The 26,122-nt window shown below is 42.5% G+C and overlaps 1 protein-coding gene and 2 long non-coding RNA genes across 3 annotated transcripts; 2 read left to right on the top strand and 1 right to left on the bottom strand.

Moving 5' to 3' along the window:
• The first annotated feature begins 242 nt into the window (after window positions 1-242).
• On the top strand, window positions 243-9,603 carry LOC310700872. Its single transcript, XR_014522881.1, has 4 exons — window positions 243-3,508; window positions 5,008-5,275; window positions 6,826-6,919; window positions 7,652-9,603. It is a non-coding gene; the product is annotated as an uncharacterized lncRNA (long non-coding RNA).
• An 809-nt stretch (window positions 9,604-10,412) lies between these two features.
• Window positions 10,413-20,506, bottom strand: FBXW12 (F-box and WD repeat domain containing 12). Its single transcript, XM_083490823.1, has 11 exons — window positions 20,435-20,506; window positions 19,147-19,383; window positions 17,977-18,014; window positions 16,911-17,071; window positions 15,849-15,970; window positions 14,354-14,563; window positions 13,943-14,104; window positions 12,893-13,100; window positions 11,666-11,847; window positions 11,427-11,554; window positions 10,413-10,720 (listed from the first exon to the last, which is right to left on the bottom strand). The coding sequence occupies exons 2-11, from the start codon at window positions 19,237-19,239 to the stop codon at window positions 10,627-10,629; spliced, it is 1,398 nt and encodes a 465-aa protein (XP_083346949.1). The 5' UTR covers window positions 19,240-19,383; window positions 20,435-20,506; the 3' UTR covers window positions 10,413-10,626.
• A 96-nt stretch (window positions 20,507-20,602) lies between these two features.
• LOC310700873 lies at window positions 20,603-25,303 on the top strand. The gene is made up of 3 exons (XR_014522882.1): window positions 20,603-20,771; window positions 21,331-21,397; window positions 24,458-25,303. It is a non-coding gene; the product is annotated as an uncharacterized lncRNA (long non-coding RNA).
• The last annotated feature ends 819 nt before the right edge of the window (window positions 25,304-26,122 follow it).

The raw sequence follows: 26,122 nt of genomic DNA, 5'->3' as shown, positions 1-26,122 counted from the left end.
AAATTACAGAGATGTTTAGGTAGCAGTAGTGTGGCCTGGGGCATGAAAATACTGGATTGAGAGGATAAAAATGATATAGGGTTTCTTCCTTTTTGAAAAAGAATCCTTGGTCCTCTATGTGTAAAGTGATCACATGAGAGATTATTACAAACATTGCTGCAACCGCTGCAAAACAACTGTAAAGTGCTTGTTAAGCAATTAGTCATAACAGTGGCAAGTATCCATATTGAGAGAGAGAGAGAGAGAGAGAGAGAGAGAGAGAGAGAGAGAGAGTAGCCTAGGTTTTGGACAATCCACTCTGCCAGAACAGCAGATTCCATGTCTTAATCTGTGTTCTGGTGTTAGTACAGTATTTAGTCTGCTGTTTGATAAAAACGAACCAAGCAGTTTTAAAAACAACTTATTTCAAATATTTATTTTTAAATTACTGACAGTTTAGTAAAACTCCTTAAATTATATGAGCAACTATATTTTAGAACGAAAGCATTACTACTGCAGATTATGACTGGGCAAGGTACAGAACAATGGTGTATATACAACAGAAATAGAGGTTCTATTAATTCAACAGTGACTAATTGTCACTCCTTGTTGAGTCAGCTTCCATTCATCTATTGATAGGTTCAAACTAATATATTCAGTGAACAAAAATATTCCACTTCAAAAATATACTGTTACCTGTTACTCTACTAATAATTTTTTTTCTCTAGTTCAGCATGTGATATGGCAACAGGAAACCATTTTCCTATTGTACCAATTTTTCACCAATGCTGTAATTTCATAGCCAAAAGATAATTTGGCTTATACTATCAGCAAAATTTACTAACGTGAAGTAAAATGATATTGCTTAGTATATAAAGCATTATCTCTTCTCATTCTGGCAATTGAGTTTACAGGGGCATTTATTTCATCTTAAATATAGATCTCCAAAATTAGGTGCAAATGAGAATATTTCTGCTTGTAGGTGTTCATAGTTCTTATTAGGGTAATGTTCAAGTTTCAAGTCTGAATCAGAATCATTCAGCTAAAATGACCAGAACATAGCTGTCCCTTTTCTTGCGAGGAATCCTATTCGGAATAAGGGAATTTCCCTTTAAAAAAGGGAAACATTGACAGCTATGGACCAGCAGCTCATTACATCTAACCCAATTGATCCAAGGCATGATCCTTAATGAACAAGCTCTTCTCTACATGCATGCATAATACATGCAGCTACACACCTCTTCAGCAATGGGACTCATGCTCCCTCTTGTGATAGAAAACAGAACTGAAGTTGCACTACCTTGCTTTCCAACAATTCAGAGTACTGTAGTTTGACCCACTCCTGCACTGACACTGCAGTTCATATAATGAAATGGTCCCAGCAGGGACACAAGTGTGGCTTACGCATTTGAACCAGTCCAGAGTCTCACCCAAGGCACAAGAATGAAGGTAACAATTTGTATTAAATTATCTCAGGAGCGGGTATGGTTAGGTAGCCATACTCCTTGCTCTTTGGTTAACTGATTTAGATGATTGCCCAACTACTTGATCTGAGGAGGCAGACCTCACACCTACTGTGGATCACAGAGCCCTCATACTAGTTTTGTTCTCTCTTGCCTTGTATGCTACCCCTGGGAGCTATTTCAGAGAAGTTCGTTTTGCCTACTGATTCTTGCATCTATCCTCAAGGGTTGAGGCTATTAAGTATAGATTAAAAGATGCTGAGAATAGTAAATCATCCTGAAGTTCTCAGTGTTTACATAAGTGGCCTTTTTAATGTCTTTTTCTTGTCTGGTCCATGTCTTGGCCTGAGCTCAAATCCAGTCCTAGTCCTAAACTAAATCCTGCTGTCAATCCAATGTTTTCTGTTCCCGATTCTATATTCTTGTTTTCTGCAATTGTCAGCAACTCTGTTCTCTCAGCAATTCTACAGTAGTGAGCCAACACCTTATAATCAATAACTGAAAATGCCACAGAACTGCTGGCAAGATTGATGGGGCACATTGAGCTTCACATAGAAATGACAGGTGCAGTTCAGCTCTCCATAACCAGATAAAAAAGCCAGGCCACAAGGTTTCACTTTAACGACAGTAACTTCAAGTAAAGCAGAGGGAAAACGGAATTTAATATATGGGGTGGAGGAGTGCACTTTACAGAAAAAGGGGAAGGAAGTAAATCAAGGAAGCCCAACCACAATAGTTTGCGTTCCCTCATGTGAACTTCTGCTTCCTTGCCCACAACATGTGCTAAAGCAATCTTGGTATTTCATGAGGTTGCAGTCAAAATCCCATATTCTGAGAAGTGAGCTTGGAACTAAGAAATAATGTTGGTTTATTTTGCCCTTAACCGTTGCATGAAGTAGAGCACTGGCAGATAGCATGAAATATAAAGCACAAAAGTCATGCGGTTCGAGGATGGGAAGAGCACCAACTTTTAGACTAACCGTGAGAATTGAGCCCATAAATATGGTACACCCTGCATATGCAGAGTGTCTTTACAGTCTCCGAATTTGCCATGTATTAGGTAAGCTGTAGGTGGTGCTGTATATCTTTTAAATACCAGGTGCAAAGAATGGACACAACAGAAATCTTCCTCAAAATGTATCACGTACGAAAGTGCAAAGTATTCTCTGCTGATTCTTCTCCTGCAATACACTGGCAGGGCTGGCACCCTCCCCACCCCTTGCCATTGCCTTACAGATTAGGCAAGTGGGAGAGAGTTTATCCTTAGGCAAGTTGCAACAGAAGAGATGGGAAAACCAGACGCTGTTGGCCTGCAACCCTCATCACCTCTGACCATTTAGATTTCTCACTGACGGCAGCCTAAGCATCTTGCACTACCGGAAAGGCTAACAAATTTAAAGCGGCATCTCTTCACGGCACTTCTGAGGAAACATGCACAGGGTCGTGTCTATTAACGATGCCCTGCTCAAGGCTCCACGAGACTCCTCGGCTGCTTCGAACTCCTCCTCAGCACAGCCGGCTGCCAGCAGCCTTTGTCAGTGAGACCAAAGCCGCGGCAGCTATCAATTCTGGCGCCTGCAGACTTGAGAGGAAGGTGGGCGGGTTTTAGCAGAGGACGCAGAGAGGACGGCGAGGAGGCAGTACGTGACTCCCCGGCCAGTCCTCGTTCCCTCCGAGTGGGCAAAGCCGAGGGCGCTCTCCCATTAGGAGAGGGCGGAGCAGGGGCCAAGGAATTTGAGCACCAACCAGGTAGGGTAGGCTGACACAGAAGCCCGCACTCCTCCAATCAGAAGACACGATCTTGCACTAGGGCGGGGACACGGGCTGCGTGCTCCAATGACAGCGAGAAAGCGTGGGTGACGGACTGGTCACGCTCCTTCCCTTAATTCGGCACACGCCGCGGGGGCGGAGTTTTTCTATTCTTCCGAGGTGGGGGGGGCGGCGTCATCAGTCTTTTTTCCCGTGATCCACTGCGGGGAAAGGCGGTAGCGCTGCTGCAGGAGCAGCACCATCGACGGCGGTTCTTCCATCCGGGTCTTGGGTGGCGCTGGGTCATCCTTCTGCAGGTACCGGTGTGTGTGTGTGTGAGAGAGAGATGGGGGAATAAGGGAGGGAGCGCTGAGGGAAGAAGCAGCAGCGGTCCTTCCACTGAGGGAGCCGGCGCTGTTCCCTTGCGCGCGGGAGAGGGAAGAGCCCCTCAGGTTACCCCCGAGTTCCCGGCTATGGAGGAGCGGGGCAGAACCTCCGCTTTCCCTCTTCGCGTTCCAGTCACAGATCCTCTCCGCCTCCTCCTTCCCCGTCAGCTTCTCTAGCCCGCTTCCCCGCTCTCTTCCATTCTCTCTCCCCCTCCGCCCCTCCCATTGCCGCCGCGCCTTCCCTGACAAACGTGAGGCTCCGGGAAACCCCGCCCACTAAGCGACCGCCGATTGGCTGCTCGGCGGTCACCCTCCGTTGCTGTTGGCCGAGGGCGCTTGGCTTGTACGTGTCGCGTCACTTCCCGTAGCAAGTTCGCGGTGGGCAAGAGAGAGAGAGAGACCTTGGCTTGTGTGAGGGCGGGATGGAAGGGAAGAGAGAAAGTGGGTGGGGCGCGAGGTGATGCTGCGGCGGGGACTCCCGAGTAAGATGGGGGAAAGCCCCGCCCCGTCTCTCTCCCTCTCGGCACCCCTTTTTCCCGCCTACTGCCGGCCGAAAACCGTCGCTGCTTCCTTCTCGCGCTCATCCTCCTGCGCACCCCCCCTCGCTGCTTCAACGTTCCCTCCCTCCCTCCCATTGGCTGGAACGTTGGGCCCCGAGAGCCCCTGGGCGAAGAAAGGCCTGCGAGGCGGGCGCCCTCCCCCCCCCGGGCATTCTACGGTGGACGGGAGGGAGGGAGGGAGGCAGGGGAGGAGGAGCAGGAGGTGGGCTGTTTCTTGGCAAGCGGCTCCCTTACCACGAGGCGCGCCGCCTCTCCTTCCCGCGCGTTCTCCTCCCTCCCTTGTGCCTGGCATCGCAGGCTAAGGGCAAGGATCGTGCGCCCGCCGGCCTAGGGCCTCAGTAGGTCTTCCCTCGGCATCAAATGCCCCTTCTGAGACTGGCAGCAGGGCGGGACTGCGGGGTGGTCTCCTGCATGTCCTTGGGGGCTGGAAGGCTGCATTAACTTTGTATGCGTATGTATGTATGTTAACTTTGGAAATCGGGGAAGGTGAGTGGCTTTCCCATGCTGTGACCACTGACTTTTTGTTTTACCACCGAGTTGCTGGTGGTTAGGAGGGAGAAAGGGTAGGACGGTTTTGGAAGGTGGCACCTCTGGCACAGCTTAATCCTCAAATTCCCAATTTTAGATGGTGGCTTATGGCAGTTTTTAGAGCTACATGTTCCAAAGCTTCAGACCTCTTTACAATATGGGGCGGATGTGTTTTGTCCCTTGCAATTCTGCTTCTGGGCTGCGTTCCTTGTTATATCCCGTTTGTGGGTAGAAAGGTTGCAAAGCGACTCATTTGCTTTCTCTGGCAAAACATCAATTGCATTGGTAGGAAAATATGGCCATATAGATTGACAATCTGTAATAATATCTGCTTCTTTACAGTTGAGGAAGGACAAACATTAGCCTCAGATGTGGTGGCTGGACTTGGCATTGAAGATGATAAAGGAAAGTACTTGGAAACAGTTTTATGGGGTTTGTAAATCCTTGGGGGTAGTTGGCTTGTTAAGCAGTTTGCTGAACTTCTCCAGCTGTCTGGTGTGTGGGAAAGTGGGAAGACAGAAAGCACAGAGTTTCAGAAGAAGGGAAGGAAGCTCAGTGATGATAGACTTCAGGAAAGAACTGCCTTCTGGGATACTTGAATAAACATACTGTAGATTGTTAGAAGCAATTTATTTCTTTAGAATTTGATATATATTTAGTTGATAAAATTGTTATTACCAAATTACATTTCATTGATGGACATTAATCAGTTGAAACTGTAATCTGTGCTTAACGTTAGGTCAGATAAAATTGAGTTTATGAATGGCATTGATAAACAGTATAGAGGAGCTAGTGATATATCTTTTATATACTTGATGCATTTTGTAGTACAGTCCTCCACCAACCTGATGTTCTCCATGTGTTCCAACTGTAACAGCTATAACTCATTGTCGCTGACTAATGATTGTGCTGTTTGGGGGCAATGTGCATTGAGAGTCCAAAAAATCTTGAAGGACACTGGGCTGGGGAAGGCTGCTGTAGTGCTACACTGCAGTAAAATTTGGATTTTGCTAAGATGCAAGTGCTGATCTATGTAAACATAATAAAATTGGCTTTGATGCTGGAGACGTTCATTCAGTTTTAGAACTTGCAAAACTAAATATAGGGTGCTTGAGACAATTCCATCTCTGACTAAGCAGGGTTGGAACTGACAAGAAGCTAAACAGAAGACTGGAGAATAAAGTTAGTATAGCAGCTTTCACAGTAGTGGTTGGATCATTAAATTATGTGTGTTTCAAGAAATAATAAACTAGTGCAAAGCAGGGTAAAACTTTGCAAGGCAAACTAGGGCCAAATGGTTACTTTTCATTTTAACGTGAATTAATTAATGTGAGTTGGGTTTGGTCCAGACTTTGGGCATCTGCCTGAGAACTCGTAGATTATGACACCAGTGCTGCATCCACTGTTTCTCCCAGCCTGGTTCTTACTGCTGTTGGAGAAACACATTAGGGTAATGTGGGAAATCTAAATGGTGAGTGTTTCACAGCCACTTTAGATTATTCCACTGCTTCTGCCAGTAAACCTGTTTTGGGTGTGTTTCCATTGGTATACTTCCCCCATCATCTTCCCAGGGCATGTGGGGGTGGCAGGAGGCTTTTTTAGGTCTTAGCAGATCAGTGCCTCTTCTCATCTGCCACGTGAACACTCCCTCATTTTCCTTTCTGCCTTTAGAGTACTGACAGTGGAGGCCTAATACTGATAGTCCTCTCCATAACAGCTAGGATGGGACTTTTATTCTGGGAATGGGCCTCCCTCTCCACCTGCAGAGGGAGACCTGAAAATTTTTATTGCTATCCACACAAAAATACAGAATTGCTTTAAAATATTTTAGGTACTATTATTTGAGTCATCATCAAGGCCCAGTGCTTTGGTTTCTGTGCATGTCTAATGAGAACAATTTAAGAAAATGCACAAGAAATTGTAGATGTTTTAATTAAAAGCAGTTGTTCAGTAAGGAGATGTGACTGAATCATACTGTAAAATAATCATTTTAAAAGTCAATTTAACTGCATATTATAAAAGATTCCAATTATTTTTGTTCTGAGTACTACTTATATGGAGTATGCTTTTAGAGATTTAAATATTGCTGTGATATAATGCTCCAGAAATTTTGAAATTTTATTTTAAAATGTATGTTATATTTCCTTGCTTTGAGGGTAGTGGGTTGCCTCTGTTTCTTCTGTGAATAGGAGAACTCCTTACATTAATGCAAGGGATTAATATCCAGAGAAGGCTCCCAAAGAAGAAAGAGGAGGTAATTTTTGTTGAGTCTTTGTAACCTCGCACCACCTCTTCTGCTGTTCCAGAAGCTCTCTGAAAACCAGAATTTCGGAGAGGAGAAGGAATAGTAAAAAATCATCTTACCCCTCATCTTCCAGTGAGTGTATCTTGTGGATAGAGTTCCACTAATGGGAACTCTGGATTCAAGCCATTATAACTAATAACCCCCCCCCCCACACACAAATAAGATAGCGACATCATTCTATTCTCAGCAGTAAAGAGAAATTAAACCAAATTATACCTTCTTTTTGTGCTGGTATGATTCAGCCATTAGAAAAATGTGGGATGATATTTCCTAATAGCTTATCCCTGACTACATTGAACAGAAAGTTTCCTCTGAAGTCCTCCTTGGTATGTCATGAAGAGCTTCATATAGCAATCAGATTTTTTTTTTAATATTCAAAAGCTGACTACATTATAGAGATTTTTAGCTTCTTCCAGTAAAGGAGTAAGAATGTTCTTGAGTTCCAAAAATAGGAAACTAAAAAACAAAACAAAAAACACAACTTGTTGCATTTAATTACATTCCAAAATTCACTTGTCAAATTCTTTTGAGTATAGGCAGTATTGATTTCTGAACTGCATCTTCCTTTAGAATAAGCTGGAGGATTGATTTCCTGCACTACTTGTGTAATATTATGACACCATATAGTTGAAGTTTATATTTTTGGGAGGGTTTTTCATTAACCTTTCTTCCTCCTTTCAGGTTTGAGTGGGGAACAGGAAGAAGAATATTGTATTGTAGTTCCTTTGCTTGAACATTTACAGTCTACTGAATGTTGCTATCCAGAGAAGTGTCTACGGTTTAACCATTCTTTTATCCATCAGCTATTTGTTGTGTGTGTGTTAAAAAGTATTGAAATGACTTGGCCTATTATAAGCATTCAGGTAAACTTGTTCTTTTTAAGAACATAATCAACATACCTTAAGTGAAGATACCTGCGCTGTGGGATGAGGTAGTAGGTTGTATAGTTTTTAGGGTCATACCCACCACTGGGAGATAACTATACAGTCTACTGTCTTTCCTAAAGAGGCAGACAATCATCAGTGATATCTGTATGGCTTCGTTACTGGCTATATGATTACAACTGGGAGGCTGTAATGATGGCTCACCAGACACATTTGTCAAGGAAATGTGGACTCAAAGAGTTGGATCCTGAGGAACATGAGTGGAAAGAAGCTTGTGGAAAGGGACTTCTATCATCTCCTCACCATCTGTTCCTTCTTAGAGTCAGGGGGCCTCCTGAAAGGTGTGAACTATGTGGGGAGCAGACCTGAATTGGCCAGAGGTACCTTGTGCAAAGTGTGCCTTTATCCAGTGATGATGTTTTCCCTTCTCTGAGCCAGGGCCAATAGGCAAAGTTGAGGCATCCTCCTCAGGAGGCAGCCCCCACCTCATTCTCCCAAGCTAGTCTGCTGCCCTGGGCAAAATAGAGGAAACGGTTCTGAAGTAAGATGTGCCTGCCTGTCCAGCTGGATCTTTATATGAAATGGAACCCTATCATCATTTGTTTAGGGCAGCAAATTGTATTGGGCTGGCCCACTGGTGCCCTATTCCGCACTGTTTAGGATATCCTTCCAGAGAGGCTTTTTGTGAAGCGCAGGTGAGAGGAGATGGAGATGTCCCCATCTGCAAGTAAGTCTCAGGATCCAGTCCATGGGCAGGTAGACTCAGAACAAAGTAACTGGAAATAGAACCCTTCTAAATATATTTCTCTTATCAGGTTGAGGTAGTAGATTGTATAGTTGTAGGGCAGTTATTTTGCCCTCTTCAGGAGATAACTATACAATCTATTGCCTTCCTTGAGGAGTAAAAATTCTGCAGTGTTTTTGCTGAGTTTACCAGCAACCTTGGTGGGACCTCTCTTAATGTAAAATAAATGCAATGATTTGCACAGAAGATCTGTAACTAAATGCAACTCTATTTTTCAGCATTAATTTGATCATTTCAGGTATCTGCATCTTGAAAATATGTGCCACTTGGTTTGATCTGAGTTGGATTAAAAAAACAAGTGTTTTGTTTAAGTTTAATTGGGAGGATATTAAGTATGTATACTATTAATGATATAACAAAGGACTAACAGTGAATGGCTTTGTACTTACGTAGCAAGTGGTTCACCTATAGTAATTGAACACATACAATTGTGATATAGCATCTTGCCTTATGTTGTATAAAGTTTGTCTTTCACTACAGCTAATCTTTTTCTTTTCTTTTTTGAAGGATTGCTGAAGAAGTGGTGGGTTCCTAGGAAGAGGTAGTAGGTTGCATAGTTTTAGGGCAGTGGTTTTGCCCGCAAGGAGTTAACTATACAACCTGCTGCCTTTCTTAGGGCTTTAATATTACAACAGGATGATATTGGCTCAGTTTTAAATCTTCCTTCACTAAGTTGTGGTTTAAGGTTTGGAATACTTGCTAGAAAAGTTTTGTTCACTGAGCAAGCCAAAAAATATGGGGAAACCTTGAGCTACCTTTTAGCCTACAGAATGTATCTTTGGCTTCTTGCTAAGAGAATTCTATGGTACACAGTATTCTATCCAAACTGAGTAGAAAAGAAAATGGTGTAATGGTTTAAACTCTCAAGGCTCCAAAGTGTCATATGTTTAAGAAGTACTTAAGAAAGTAAACTAGACTGCTCAATAAACGGCTTTGTGGTGGTACATTCTGTTTCCTGTTTTATGTTGCCTTTCTCCAACACCCCAGTAGATAAAACTGGAAAATGAGATTTTAATGAACAGTGTTGATTATCTAACTGTAGTGTTCACACGTGTCCAATTTTTCAGCATGGCATTTTGGTAAGAGTCTGCAATTCTCCTTGAAGCAGCTGCTCCATAGAAGCTGTGCTGCTCTTGCTAGGGCCTTAAATTGGTTGCGTGGTCCTACCCCCACATTTAGGAGTTCTCACATGTCTGCATTGTTTAGCTGTGAAACCAACTTTGAATGAGGGTTTTGTCCAATGCTGCACCTATGGAGTTTTGCTCAGGCAACTGGAGTTCCCTTGCTCTCCTGCTGCACTCTCACAATCTCATCTGGAGCAGATTGAGAGTGTACAAGCACTTTGGTATTTCAAATTTTAGCAGTGCCCTGTGCTAGGCCAAAATTTGGGGCCCCACCTCTAGCCTTCTGTTCTGCTCAATTCACTACTTCATAGTTGCGGTGCCCCTCTAGGCGCCCTTAATCTGCCTCTGATTCAAGGGGGCTGGAGGGAAACGTTCAGTTTTGCAGAGCAGCAGTGTTGGATATGATCTTGAGTGCTTTATCTTAGAAACTGAACTGAGGTGTACACTATGGTAGATTGGACCCATGTTACTTCCCCCCGCAAAAAAGCTTCAGAAAATATTTGCTAAGCTGGTCCATTGTACACTCACATTATATCTTGCCATTTAATAAAATTACTGCCTTTTTCCAGACAGATGGAATTTCATGAAAGTCGTGTATTTTTAAAGAGCAAGGAAAAAGATAACTGACAACCACTTCAATAGTTTATTGTTGATCTAAAAACATCAAAGCTTGGATTTCACTGCATGCTTTTGTTTTCAAGTGGCATGAAATGTTATAAATCATACTGACATTTTGTCTCTAGATTACACATGGGCTGCATCATGTGATGATGAATTCACTTTAGAGTTAATTGACAGGCAAACAAAACTAACACGACTGTAAAATGAGAGAAACATTAAGTCTTACAAGTTAAAGGAGTATGCTCTTAAGATGTCTCCATTTCCAGCCACCACACCAACAATGCTCACATCATCACAAGCCACACTTCTAAAGCCACTAGAAGAGGAAAAAAATATATAGCTCACAGTACTTGGCACAATCTAGTACTTACATTTAACTACTTTGACATATTGAAACAAACTCGTTCTGTTTTAGTACGAGAAGTTAAACTGCAGGTTTTTGAGATTTTGCAGTGGGTTTTTTATGTTGCCCTGCTAAGCATAGCCCCAGTTTTGCCCTGTTTCAAAGCTGAGTTACTACAATATTTTTGAACCTGAGTAGTAGGTCAGTTCTGTGTTCATTACAACAGAGTTGGTTTATCCCTTGGCTGTAAGCTTCACTGCTTGCAAAGATTAATTTGGGGGATGAGGAAAGCCATGGATGACACAGGCAAAAAACAGTGTACATAGCTTTATCTACCCCTCATGGTCCTAAATGGGGGAAAGGGGATGTTGAATGGGACTTCGTGTCAAGGGGTCCAGTCATAAGGGAAAGCAAAGCAATCCCCAGAGCCTTTGTATAATTCACATATCACTGTCTTTAAACCCTGGCCCATAGCTCCTGTGATCTAGTATCACTATACTTTAGACTGATTTTCAGAAAACAGTTGAACTGAAGTCTTCCATATAAATACAGTTCAAACTAGCATTTGGGGTCACAGATGTGCTTTTATTCTCAAATCTGCCTTTAATATAGATGTATTTAGTAAGAAAGTGATAGGTGCTCTGATCTTGCTGCAATTTGCAAAATGTTTCAAACTTACTTTGACCATCTGTGGGATCCTCCTAGTAAGTGGTAGCGACCGTTCAGCAAAGATGATTTGTTGTCATTTTTCCAGGAGTACACACGAAGTGAGAGGTCCAGGGATGATGTGACAACATGAAAAGGATCCTGGTGCGGGCGGATAGATGCAAATTAAAGCCTTTTAGTTAAAGAATATTTAGTGTACAGAACAGAAATAAATAAATAGTAGTAGCAGTAAGTAATAGTAACTGTATATACCACCCAGATTGATGTAATAGAATTGTGGTGATCTTTGAAAGCCATTAATTCAGTTCCTGACAGAGTGTATAGTTTCAGCTCTGGTCCAGTTGCTAAAAGAATAGTTTGTTTGCCAAATCCTTTCATAATCGTCTCTCCAATCCGTAGTTGTGCTGCTAATGTGAAGTCTGCAACCTGTCGAGCTTTTGCATAAAAACAATTTTAGCATTCAAATGTCTGCTCTGTTTACTGTGAAGAGTACTGCAACAGTGCTCACCAATATATTAGTCAGGTCACGATTCTCTGAATTTTGAGCTACATATTGTGTATCGAGAACATTGTGCTGATTCAGACCCAAGCTAGCAGTTCTGTCTATTGTCCTGCTAGGGACAGGAATGAAAACAGATAGCGAACACTGATTAAGAAAACAAGTTGCATAAAGAAATAAATTTGTCAATTGGGTATTATCTGCTGAGCTTGATAAAACACCACTACAGTGGTGCCTCGCAAGACGAAAAGAATTCGTTCCGCGAGTCTTTTCGTCTTGCGAAGCATGGTCCGTCGCAACTGCGCCTCTTCAAGCGGGTTTTAAAAAAAAGCGCAAGACGTTTTCGTCTTGCGAAGCAAGCCCATAGGGAAATTCGTCTAGCGAAGCAACGCAAAACCGAAAAACCCTTTCGTCTAGCGAGTTTTTCGTCTTGCGAGGCATTCGTCTTGCGGGGCACCACTGTATATAAAATTAGGGACATAGGAAGGCCATTGGTCTGTGTAGTTCAGTGTCGTCAATACTGGCTGGCAGCATTTCTCCAGATTTTCAGGCAGTTGTCTCTGCCAAACCTATGTGGAGAAGTTAGAGACTGAACCTGGACCTTCTACTTCCTACCACAGCACATGCTCTAGTCCTGAACTGTCCTTTCCCATGCATTTTGTTATTCAGCTCTGACACAGTGCAGCCAAGTCCCTGCTTTTATGGCTTACCATGCACAGAAAGACAAAGGCTGAAATCCCTTCCATGTCTATTCAGAAATAAGCCCCATTGAATTTAGTGAGCTTATTTGCACGTAAGTGGGTTGGAATTGCAAGCAACATTTCAAAACAAATATTCTGTTCCTCTTCACCTATACAAGAAAGGTCCACCTGACAATTCATTTCCTTTTCAATAGCAATTCAGTTCAGGGTGTTTTCTGGATTGCTGCTGAATAAAAGGATAAATTACCTTCTGCTAGACAACAGTTTGAAGAAACTTACCTGTAATACTCATTTTATATTTAGACTTCTTCTCAATGTGTATATCTAAGCTCACAATGTGAAAATTCATCTCTTCATTATGCAGCACAGCTACTCTTGCGGGTTCTGCTGGTAACCAGCAGGTGTCAAGGCACTGACCTCTGATCGGAAGAGGACTAGATAACAGTTCATCATCTACAGAATTAGTTGCAGAATGTGTATAAACCACCTGTTACATATACAAAAACAAGCATTAACACACAATAGCTGGGATCCAAAGAGCTGCTTATGGTATACTTGGATAGCCCAAGTGAGGATTTTCACTTTGAATTTTATGCAAAAAAATATTTTGAACTTTGAATTACAGAGCTTCATGGCACATCACAAATGGTGTTTGATACTTCCTTCAGGGTTGTATCCCTACATGCCCTCCAAGTGTCTTGCCACAGGGTTGTGAGGGGGAATGACTTAGCCATTGTGGAACAAGTCATGCAAGGTTCAGCCTCTCCCACTCCCCATCTCTGGAGAGGCAGGAAGGGGAAGCTCTGTGAATGAGATATTTTTCTTTTGTCCAAGTAAAGATTGCTCATTATGTGGCATGGAGATTTGAGTGGAATTTCGTTGACATTAATTGCAAGTTTATGAGAAAAAAAGAAGCCACAAAATAGTGGTAACTTTGCTAGGACCAACTAAATGCCACAACACAGTGAGCACGTTTTCAAGCTCTCCAGAACTCTTTAGGCTAGATGGGAAGCCTAAAGGTGTAACCTCATGGAGAGGGGGAGGGAAGGACACAAATACTAGGCAAAGTGTTGACACACCAAAGTAGTTTACAGTTTGTAACAGTCTTAAGTCTAAAGATGATGGGTTAAATCCAAAATTGCATTCAGCGTTACAGGTTGTTTCCGTTTGAAATAGCCATGTGGAATGGGAGGAAATCAAGACTGCAGCATGCAGGGAAGGAGGAATTTAACCCTTTCTCCTGCACCACAATCCCAACTGAATCCCCACCACAACCCTGAAGTTGACGTTAGTCTCAACAAATGTTCAAATGCTGCAGCATAACAGTACCTTTGGTGGTAAAGCATTATCTGTAGGGCGAGCAACTATCCATAGACCATCGGGTGAACAAAGCAATGAATCTATGTCACAGTTTTGGAACAGTTGTGTGGATGAAATTTGGCTTAAATCGGCAGCTGCTAACGTATAGAGTTTACCTCCTCCGGTGCCTACCTAAACCAAGGAAGGAAGCACAGAAAATATAGTTAATGATTCCTTCGCAGCGACATGCAAAAAATTCAACTGTGGATTACCAATTTCTGTTGAGTCACCGATTGCTGGATTTCTTGCAAAAACAAAGGAATAGCTCTGATCCAGCCCTGAGTTGCAACAACTTTAAAAATTACTATTCCATATTTTTAAGCAGGCTTTCGGCAAGCTAACAGGAAGTTTGTTTCAAACTGTCAGCCATGCTGCACTTACCGTTAAGAATGGCTTTCTGTTTATTGTATAGGCAACCACAGAGCATGATGAGGATGATACTGAAAACATTGCAAGCTCTTCCCCTGTCTCTCCATGCCAGAGTTTGATTATCCCATGACAGTCTATTGTAGTCACCAATTTATCTGAAGGAAACGTGGCAATGTTTTGCAGTCCATTTTCCTGCTGGGGACTTGACCAAATCTGTGTACCCTGTTTAAAAAACACAAAATGGTGCCATTCGTGCCTCACTTATTTCCAATTCTCTATTATCTTCAGACCATTTCATTTAACACATCTGTGTTATGCATGGCATGCAGTCCTAACCCCATTCACCCAAGACCAAGGCTAGATATGCTTCAAACCTTTAAAGCACACACCCCCACCTGAGAATTCTGGGAATTGTAGTTTACTTCTACAGACCCATACTTCCAAGCACCCTTAAACTCAACTCTCAGGATCCTGTGTGTGTGGAGCAGGGGGTACTTTAATAGTCTGGTGTGTATGTTGCCTAAGACCCAACTATACAGATTTCTCTGATGGTGTATTTTCAAGTATGTTCTATACGCCAACTTTTTTCGGTGTGGAGTCGGTAAGAAAAAAAGGAAACGAACACATGCTATAGAAAAGTTTGCGTATTTGTTGCTTTCTTTCATCTTTACCTTGTTGAAACATGTTCACTTGATTTATTTGCACATCAGAACATAATGACTCAGTCTCCTTCATTGTATTTCAAAGTCCTGATCTGCAGCCAAAAATATTCTAACAGAATTCATTTCAAATAAATGGATGCTTCCTTTGTATCAGACTTTTGTCCTCCATATTGCCATCAGCGTCATGCCAACAGCCTTTAAAAAATGTGCCATGTCAGTTTCTGGAATTTTAGTTTTCTTCCTTTCTACTTTCATTGGGCTGCACCCAGCTTTGTCCTCCTGTGAACAGAAAGGATTCTTCCAGGAAAGGGGCTGAGATTCAGCAGAGGCTCCCACTGGAGGACAGGAAGTTGCCATTTTCAACCATACTCCTCCCGCCTCCTGGACTCCTAGAAGTCATGGGCATAGCCAGGGGGTACAGGTAATCAAGGAAATAAATAGAAATATTTAACTAAATGACCAATTGTGTCGCAGAAGACTCGATTCTGCCCCCTTAAAATAAATCCTCGCTACGTCCATGCTAGAAATGCTTTTCCTGACTGCAGGATCCCTTTAAGCCCTTTCTCCAGGAGGATAATCCCTTTTCCACCCATCTCTTTTTAAATATCTCAAAGCCACTACTTTAAAACAGCAAAGTACTTTAAAACAGCCTTGAAAGATGGCAGATAAATGTCTACCTAAACAAACCAACAAAAACAAACAATTTGAGTTGTCTGGGCTTTCCTTCCTTTTCCTCTTTGAAGTAATTCTGAATATAAGTGTGATCACCCCTTGACACCAATCAGAAATATTTTCCTTTCTTTTTAAAATCCACCATTCATCTTTCACACATTCTTTTCTCCTACCTCTTGGACGTTCCATGCCCTGACTGTGCCATCAGAAGAAGTGGTACACACAACAGACTTGACATTTCCTGTTGCAAATGTGTGCTCGTTCTCTGATAGGTAGGCCATATCAGTTATCGTTCCTATAACAACATGAACAGATTTTTTTAAAAAAATTAGCATAGTTTCATTATGAAAACAACCATCAATCTGGTGGGTTTTCTGATACTGCAGACACGTGGCATATTATAAATCTGCAATAAACACTCAACATAATTTTATTTGTTTAAAATATTATAAACACACACATACATGCATGTATATCTCTATACCACTTTGTATTTTTTTAAGAAAAAACCCTCAAAGCATGCATTAAATATATACTCCAAAACTGTAAAAAAAACCCACAACAATGCAGTATATAATAAAAGCAACATAAAACAAGATCATTAAAATTCAGTATAGTTTCCACAATTTACAGCAAACGGTATCAATTGACAAATATCAGAATCTAGAAATGACTGGATGAACAAAAAGGACTTCAGTATATGCCAAAAATGTCAACAACGTTGCCTAATCTTCAATTACAAAAGTGTTCAGGCACATGCAATATACAAAACAGAAACATCAGTCTATCACATAACTCTAAAATAGCACCCTGAGAATAAAATGTACTATTCAAATGCACTATTCAATTTATTTCTCCCCAAATAAAAATGAAAGACAAGCTGCATATAATAATTATTTTAGTAAACCATCATTCCATCCAGTCATATATTTTCATTACTCTGCTTCATTAAACTCAAGTATTTCCGATTTCAGCAGTGAAAAGGGATTTATTTTAAATACTTGCTCCATATGCACATCACAAAGAGGGACCATGTTTTTCGTCCAAATCTTCCCCTCACCCATTTCACCACCTCTGTCAAATTGGTAAGTTTAGGCATCATTACTGCATATCAAACCTTTTTTACCCACTCCATTATGGTAGTTATTTTCAATGAATATAAAAATAAGTAGAGAGGGAGTGATATGTAGTTCCTGTTCCAGGAAATTATGAGTTTTATACCACACTTAGCCTACCTGTATGTCCTCTCATCGCTTTACATGTGTAGTCAACTGAAGGCCGTCCAGATATCTTTTTATGCTCAAGATTAGAGCGGTGGAGATAGTACTTTTTCCATGTCTGCATTCCTGGGATCACCGAGATATTGCAGAAGGCCCATCGTCTTAGACACATATTTCTATAAATTTAAAGAGTGGCAGATTTATCTTGAAATTTTAAAATCCTTCCTCCAGAGCAGTTTCAATGAATGAGGCAGAAATGATTGACAACCATCATCTGCTGTCATTAGATAAAAAGCAATTGGCTACAAAGTCTTCAGCTGGATTTCATTCATTTACATATTTTTACAATGTACAGCATAGTAAAAATCTGCTCCTTCCTCCCCATCGCCTCTCATCTAAAATTCTGATTCCAGCCTTCCTCATTTTGAGCTTTCCTACATCCTCTTTCTCCTCAATACAGAATTCTGCTACCAAATAATTTAACCCTTTCATATCTAGCACAAACTTGTCTGCAAGTTTAATGCAGTGGCAGAGAACCTCAGGTGGGGGGGGGGGGGTAAAATGCAGCCCTCCAAGCCTCCCCAGACCCACCCACCCCTCTCCCCAAGCCCAAGCCCTCACTGACCCTTCTATGTATCTTGTCCTTCCTCCTCCCAACCCATGTTTTCTGTAGCTATGTACACACTATACATTTAAAGCACATTTTAAGCATATCCCCATCCCAAGAATCATGGCTGTAGCTTTGGGAGGGGCAAGCTAGAGTTTCCAAGATTGAGGAGTGTGTGTGTGTGTGTGTGTATGTGTGCTTTGAATGTGCATTAAATGCATGGTGTGTATTAATCATCATTCTCAGCTGTAACGAAGTTCCTCACATCCACTGCTTGCCACCCTTGTTTTGACTTTCCTCCAGACCTCTTTCTGTATTCTAGCCATGTTCGTTGGTTCACCAGAGGGGACTTGGCTATGTTGTCCTTATCGAACTCTGCTGAGTTCCATGTTCACGAATGGTGCTGTGTTCTCAGTAATAAGTAAACTGAATGCACCAAACCCAAATATTAAAATAGATAAGAAGTGTACTAACCTCCAAAGAGAAGAGGTCTCTGCAGCTTCATTCCATGTCTAAAACGGGAAAGCAGGACAGCTTTTAGAGGCAGTTCTTCAAGATTCAGGGGACTGAGTCACATAGTGGAGTCACTTCAGCACAGTGCTTGCAGTTCATTCATTCATTCAGCCAGTCTGTTATTTGTCTTACCTCAAAGTCCCAGGCTGACTTACAATAAAAGTAATAAAATACCCAACACACCACAGTAACAAGCAATAAATATAAAACAGAGCAATGAGGCTTACTGGGCATCACATTGCAGCCTTAGGCACGTCTTACTTCCAAGTACTAAGTTGGACATTTAAGCGTTTCTAACCCCCCCCCCCAAAAAAAAGTTCTGCTTTAAGCAATCATAAAAGTGATATTCATTCAGCAGGTGAAGTTTTTCCTGTCATGCAAATACAATGATGGGGGAAACTTTTGTCAGCTGAACGTCTGCTTGTCACACAGGTGGCAAGAGGCTTGGGAAGGTTGCAATCCTAGAAGCTTCCCATTAACATCTGCAGAAACAGAAGCGCCAGAAGGACCATCGCTTGGATCAGCGGCTTTCGCTCTTACTGGCTGCATTGCCAGCACTGCAGAAACATCGAGGGTGGGGCCGGCTTGAAAACAGAAAGCAAAGAGTTTCCAGGAAGTGCGCAGGCGCACGCGCCTGTCTTGTTCGGGGGATTTCCACACTGGCCGGGGATACTGTTGCGCGCTTTGCGGAATCCAGTGTGTTGCTGCAGGATCTTCTCCCCCCTTTTAATGACTACTGTGTCACGACGCTGGACGGGGACGCGCTGTCAGAATGGGACGTCCGGAATCCGGATCTCGCCCTCTTAAGTTCGCTCGTTAATAAAAGCAAAGGGGAGGGGGCGGGCAAAATTGTACAAGGGGAAGAAGAAGAGGAGGAAGTTGGGGAGAGAAGGGTTGCAGTGATTTGGGACGTCATACATCAATTAAAACAGGAAGATCGCGCTCCAAGTATTTGAAGAGGTCGAGAGAAACCTGGAGCAAGCGCGCCTGCTACTGGCGCATTTGGCTTGGAGAGGTCGTTATGGGGAGCTCGCTTCCCCACTTCCCGTGATCGAAGTGGAGAAAGATGTTCTCTCCACCCGTGGCACACGGGCGAATTTGGGGGCACTTGCAACCGGCGCTGCAACGCACCTTATTCACTTGGGCTGCTCTGAGTAGATCCGGTGGCTCCAGGTATGAGAACAGGTGGATGATGCAGTCCAGGGTCAGCGTCTCAGCGCTCATCTTCCCTCCGAGATCCCCCGCCACGCACAAGCGGAGTCCGGACGCTCCTCTTCCCACCCCGCCCCTGTCCGGTCAGCCTGGTAGCGAAGGCGGGGCGAGGGCGTCACGTTCCGTCGCTGCTGGCCTGGCGGCTGCTTGTCACTACTTAAAAGCAAGCAGGTCTCAAACGCTGCTCCGCTGTTTTTGTCCCTGATCAAGAGGCATTTGTTGATTCTGGGCAATAGAACCCCTGGCATCCGCGCCCACGTCAAGGAAGCAAGCATCAGTTTCTTTAAAATCCTTGGAATTTATTGTATAGTGAACGTGCAATGTTAATACTCGAGGAGCTTTATCTCCTATATATACACGAGGCCAGCAAGCCCAACGGGCAGGGATAATGGGAATTGTAGCCCAACATTATCTCAGGGTCCCTATGTCTGCTCTACACACTTCTCTGGGAATAAAGCCAATTTTTAAAAAGTGGGACTGTACATCTCATAGAACTCAGAAGCTCCCAGTCTTTTCTAGATCGCGTTGGATCAACTTCCTATGAATGGTTAATTGGAAGAAAGTCTCACTCTGCAGGGGAGAGGCTATACAATTCACTGTAACTGCCTCGCACAATAATAAAAAAGCTTGAACTTACGTTGGTAATTTAAACCAATCAGAGACAAATATGTTGATGTGTTCGTTCAGAGGGTTTTACATCCGTAGACATTCTCTGTTCCAGGTATCTTCAACCTTTTCAGACCTAGGTACTATTTTTAACCCAAACATGCATTTGGGGACTTTATTTCTTAATCTTTTACCACGTGTTTGCTCTTGCGGCGATCCACCGTGGATCAGGCCGCAGCCCACTAGTGGGCCCCGCCCCAGCAGCTGAAGACGATCGCTCTACACACTATGGAGAACATCATTGTTTGAGACTCTGTCCTGCTACCTGATGCCCCCAAATCTGCCTGATGCAGCACACATTACGTTCTTCTATAAAGCTACTACGGCGGTAAACAAAAGGCATGAGATACAATTAATGATGGCCAAAATACCGCACTGCAGGGGTTGGATCAGATGAGCTCTTTGGGACCGTTTCCAACTCTACGATTCTAATACAACAAAGCACCACCATAAGGGACCAAGAAGCAGCTTAGAACCAGCACGGGAGATTTAGCGATCATCTGAACTCTGGGCAATGTCCCGAGTAAGCAAGCGGGATCACCCCGCTTCCCCTGCGCTCTTTCGCCCCGCGCGCAAAGAAGCTTGCGAACTGCACCCGGGAACCGGAAGCACCGCAACACAAGCATTGAGGCGGCGCCTCTGCATTTGCGCCTCTCCCAGGCAAACAAGTGATTAGCGTCTCTTTCGACTTCTCGAGTCACCGAGGCCCGACGAGCATTCGCCGTTGTTCGCAGAGCACCATGGGAAGTGTAGTTCACCGAGATGTTGGGATCCTACATATGGAATTAAACATTTAGCTCTCGGGGAGCCTTGAGTGTTTGCTTGGGTGCTTCGACGACCTGATCCCCTTTCTCGGTAGCTTTCAGAGCTAGGTGCCAGTAAGCTATTTTAATATAAGGCATCCCTGGCAATGGAGTTACACATGGAACAATTTTGCATCCCCACCTAGTGCTGTATTTCCACTTACAACTGACACGTGCCAGTGATTTTTTTCTACGGCTCTATATTTAATTACAGGAAAGAGCCATTGTCTTTTTCCTGAATGGCACGCAATCTGCTAACTTTGGCTACAAATTGACGAGAAAAGTAATATTTTAAAGATTCCCCCCCCCCCCGTCCAGTTTGGCCCCGGAGGTGGGACACCACACGTGTGTGTAAATTGGGTTGATTCAGAGTCACAGATGCTGGACCTTGTCCTTTTTGTCAAACTCCACATTGGAGAACAATTTAATATTATCAAAGTTATAATTAACTATCGATTTATTTATTTTTTAGGTTGCAATATAACCCCGCTCACTAGGGAATAAATTTGACTGAACTTAGTGAGAATTACTTCTGAGTAAACACATATATGATTGCCCTGTAAAGTATGCAACCCTATTCACTGTATTAAAGGCTATAACATTAAAACCTGTGTTATTTTTTCCCTTTCTGTAGTGATATGTGATGGAAACAGGAACAGAATCAAGGTCTTTTATTGCACTTAGTCATCCTCTTTGTCAGTGTAAGTTTTATTTGAGCTATATTTTTTCAAAGTCTTGAAGGTGTGTCTCAGTCTGAATGTTTTGGGGGGCGGGAATCTGAAAGTTCTTGGCATCCCAGCATAAAGTTTCCTTAAATAACTGCAACTCTCTGGAAGTACCTTAGTGCTTATTGTGCATTTCTAAGCCAGTGCTAGACAATAATAAATGAGGCAAATTACATGCCAGGATGTGTTAGTGATAACTGTTTTCCACTAGAGACAGAAACAGTGAAATTTTCCAGCACAACAGCAGTACTATTTTCCCTTCTCCTCCCTCAGTGAGACAACAGTAAACTCTGCCTGGCACAGACAATCAGCTGCGCCCCTGAGAATATTCACTGAATCTGATAACATCCTATTAGTAGCACTTGCAATGTCCTAGCAGCTGAAGTGGGGGAGGTTCACCTAGGGAGGTCTAAGCATTTCACTTAATCTTTTCTTGTCTCTGTGTCCAAAAGGAAATCACATGTGTGGCATGAGCCTGACCCAGAAATTATTGCTGGGTGTAGGATATTTTGTGCAAATAAGGAAGGGCAGGGTCTGTAAGATGAATCACCAAAACAGCCATTATCCTGAGGAAAAACCTTTTGTGGGTGGATTTACGGTGATAAGTGCCCTTACAAGGTAACATTGTGATCTGTCAACTCCCTTGAACTGCTGGAAAGCCAAAATTCATGTGCTACTGTAGATATTAATGGGAGGGTATTTAAAAGTAGAGCAGTTCTCTGGAAACCCTCATAATTCATATAAAGTTAAGAAGTGATTGCTGCTTGGAATTGTGTACAGAAAGCTAAAAGAGTATTTTTAGGACCTTGCACAGAGCAAAAATAAATAAGAGAGGCACTTGCTATAATGGCAGGAAATAAGCTATTACCACTATTTAACTTTTGGCAAAGCAAAGCTGTTGAGAATTCCTGAATGTGCATGATGGTCTTAGATAAGGTCGAATCTCAAGGATGATTTCTCTTCCACCTGCCCCCGCTGAAAGCATGCGTAGGGGAGTCTTAGGAGTGAAGTAACTTAACAACCAAACACTTGCATTTCAAGTTCTTTAAGGCCAAGTCAGGATTTCAGAGCTGAGGCATGCAATAACTGGGAGAAAGGCTGGCAGCATTTTGTTGTTGCTTCCCCCCTTTCTACTGTATTAGATAAAATAACAAATATTGCAATTTATGTGTATCCCCAACAGCATTACAATAATAATGTAAGAACCAGTTGTGAATATAACAAATACAAAGTAAAAGTCCAACAGAATTAGTCAACTGTAGCTACCATTAATGCAATGATTAATATGAGTAAGATAAGGTAAGACAGGAGGATATATCAGGGTTCTCATAATTTTCATTAAAAATACTGTGTCGAGTCTTGAAAATTAAATTTCATCCACAAGAATGTAATTTAATTTATCTTGCACTATGTTATTCCATGAGACGTCATTTTTCTTTCCAGTGCAGTTATTGTCCTGTTGTCTGCCTTCTCCCAGCTTTGTCAGAAAAGGAACAACAGAAATAAGAGGCTAAGCATCTCCAAATTTTTGTATGCTTAAATGCTGATCCTGCTAGGGTTTAGGTCAGCATTTAGGCATACCAAAATTTGAAACTCTGTACTGCTTGTTTCTGGTCTTGTCCTAGGCATAGATGTCAAAATGGGCTATCCTAGCCAGTCACCTGCTTTGGCTTTCATGATGAAGTCAGATGAACAGCTATTACAGTGATACCTCGGGTTAAGTACTTGATTGGTTCCAGAGGTCCGTTCTTAACCTGAAACTGTTCTTAACCTGAAGCACCACTTTAGCTAATGGGGCCTTCTGCTGCTGCTGCACCGCCGGAACACGATTTCTGTTCTCATCCTGAAGCAAAGTCCTTAACCCAAGGTACTATTTCTGTTTTAGCGGAGTCTGTAACCTGAAGCGTATGTAACCTGAAGCGTATGTAACCTGAAGCGTATGTAACCCAAGGTACCACTGTATATCAGTGCAAATGCTTGCGTCTTAAAATCCTTCTATTATCTCCCTTTAAATGCAGAGCATTGTCAGGAGGTAGGTGCATTTTTTGCCACAATGAAGTGCCTTGAAAAATCAAATCAATAAAGGCCTCCAGAAGCCCTTGTCGGAGGCTGTCCTCTTTAGATTCTTTCCTGGTTTCCTTCCAATCAGCTTCCCCTGGATGAGTCATTTTGTTGTGTCCATTGTGATGTGTCTGGATCATTCAGTGACTTGTGCAGATTGTGGCAGAATTACCTGCCCTTAGCGGGGTTGCACCCATAAATGATTCATGCAGGAGCACTGTGAGTAGATTCCTCAGGCATGAGGTAGAAAAGCTTTATTTATTATGAGTTCAGAGAAAACTGCCTCTGTGAGAGACAGTGTGAGGTAGGGGTTAGGCACAGAAAGATCCAGGTTCATATCCCTATTCAGCTATACTGACTGTCACCAGACTGACTTCCTTCCTCCTGGTTTACCTCATGGGATTGTTCAGATTCTAAGAGGGGTGGAAGAAACATATGGGCCACCTTAAACTTCTTGGTAGAAGGGCAGGATATATAAATTGGTTAAGCAGCCGAAAGCTGAGGGCAGGAATACATGGACAGTTTTCTGAATGGAAGGTTGTAGAATGTGGAGTCCTCCCTGGCCCCAGAATCAGTATTGGGACCTGTTCATAAATGATCTAGAGTTAGGGGTGAGTAGTAAAGTGGTTAAGTTTGTACTATGGTATCTTTTGCTATTTATTTTTAGAGTCACTTTAACAGGTTGGTTATTCGAGGCATCCGGCACATCATAAATACACACACTCCAAATTTCAGATTATCAACATGGTAAAACTCAGGCCAGTTAAAACAGCTATTATACTATCAATCTCAGTAGAAATAAAAAAGTTACCCATTATAAAAATGGTGTTCTAAAAACAATACTAGTAATAGTAATAGTTTCCAGAGGATAGCTATGCTTACAGAATGTCTTAGAAGGTTGAAATGTTCTCCCAACTTGCTTTTGAACATTACTGTTTCTGATGCCAGAATTGTACATCCATTTTATTCTTTTAGGTAAGGACTGACCTGCTTCTCCTATGCAGAATGCAGGAAGGGAATGCTGGCAGATGATTGCATGAACGGCATTGGAAGGTGATCAGGTGAATAAAAGCCTGATGTTGCCCAAAGCACTTAATATACGTAAGAACATAAGAAGAGTCTGCAGATTCAGACATATTCCACCCTGCCCCTGCCCCTCTGCCACATGACCCTGCAGGAAAGCGAGTAGCCAAATGTGTAGATCCGGCCCTGATGTTGTCTAGCCTGTTTGCAAACAAATCAGAGCGAGCGCTCATGAAATAGCCGTAATCTAGCTTCCCTGAAAACAAATCAGGACTAATGCTCAGTAAACATGCTGTTGAGAAGTGCCTTAAGTATCCCCTCCTCAGTGAGAGATGGATTCCAGAGCAAACACTATAGTTTGGTTTGGGCAGGTGTGGTAATGTAAACCTGAAATCTTTGCAAGCAAAAGCCCAGATTGTTCTTGAGATGTATGGGAAAAAGCAACATTACAGTATTTAAAGTGATCAGAGGAGGAATAAATAAATTGAAACACTAGCCCCCAAGTCTCCTCATTCATCCCATTCCCATTCCCCTTTGTTCCTTTCATTTCCTTTCTCTAAATATTCCAATTTCTTCAGACTTTTGGTGTCTTCCCAGGATATGTCTTTGCTGTAAAGAAGTATTGCATAGGCTTCATGAGAAGCTTTTCCTGTGTAATATGTTTCACAGGCATAGTTTCACTGACATGAAGGAAAGCTCTCCAATGTTGAAGTTAGAGGCTGTCCGCCAGTATTTTGCTGTTTGACAGTCTTGACACGAGACATCAAAATGTGACACCTTTGTATCCTGATAACTGGTTAACCTTCCTTGCTTTCTCTGAACTTAAAATGTTCTCTGAACCACAAAGGGGACATGCCAGTACTTGGTCTATTTTCTAAATATGGCATTAAACTTGACAGCGTTCACAATGATAGGTGTGATGCCTTTCCTTTCATTTACTCCTAAATTATAGTTTGGAAATATGCCTTTTGCAAACAGATGCAAACTAAGTGTCTACACAAGTCACACTTGGCATAAACAAAAATTAGCTTCATAGCTTCGTCCAGAATTTCCAAGACACACATACTTCGATGACTCAGCAAGACTTGCTTCCATTAAAGCAAGATGCTCATTTACTTTACATCATGGCATAAGCGTTCAATTATACAAAAATACAGAGTGCTCCTTTTATACCAGACATACGGATAAAAACTTATTTTGATTGTCTCTAGTGGCTGGTAGAGCTAGATCACTTAGAACTCAACTGCATGTGCATCTTTGTACCATATGTCCAAATATTTGGAAGAAAGAATTATATGGGAGCTGGATCATTGGCCCGGGCCAACAATTTTTCATGGATGAACATCAGCTTATTGGGTGATATCCAAAGATGTCTGCCTACTTGCACAACATGATTTCTGGTTTCACTTCTCCTCTCTCCAATCTCCCATGCACCCTCTCCAAAATCAGTGCCAAAGTGTTGTGGGACCTTCCGGAGCGGATTTTTTTTTGGGGGGGGAGGAGGGTGAAGAGGAAGCAGAAGCCTTGTTATGCCAGCAAACACCAACTCATGTTATATTAGATCTCCCATTTTTATTTGCTACACTTATGCCCACTTTTCCTTTTTTAAAAAATGTC

Source organism: Podarcis liolepis, assembly GCF_965112155.1.
Source record: "Podarcis liolepis genome assembly, chromosome: 2".
Lineage (NCBI taxonomy): Eukaryota > Metazoa > Chordata > Lepidosauria > Squamata > Lacertidae > Podarcis > Podarcis liolepis.
Note: the sequence above shows the minus strand (reverse complement) of the source record. Positions and strands in the feature narration are given on the sequence as shown.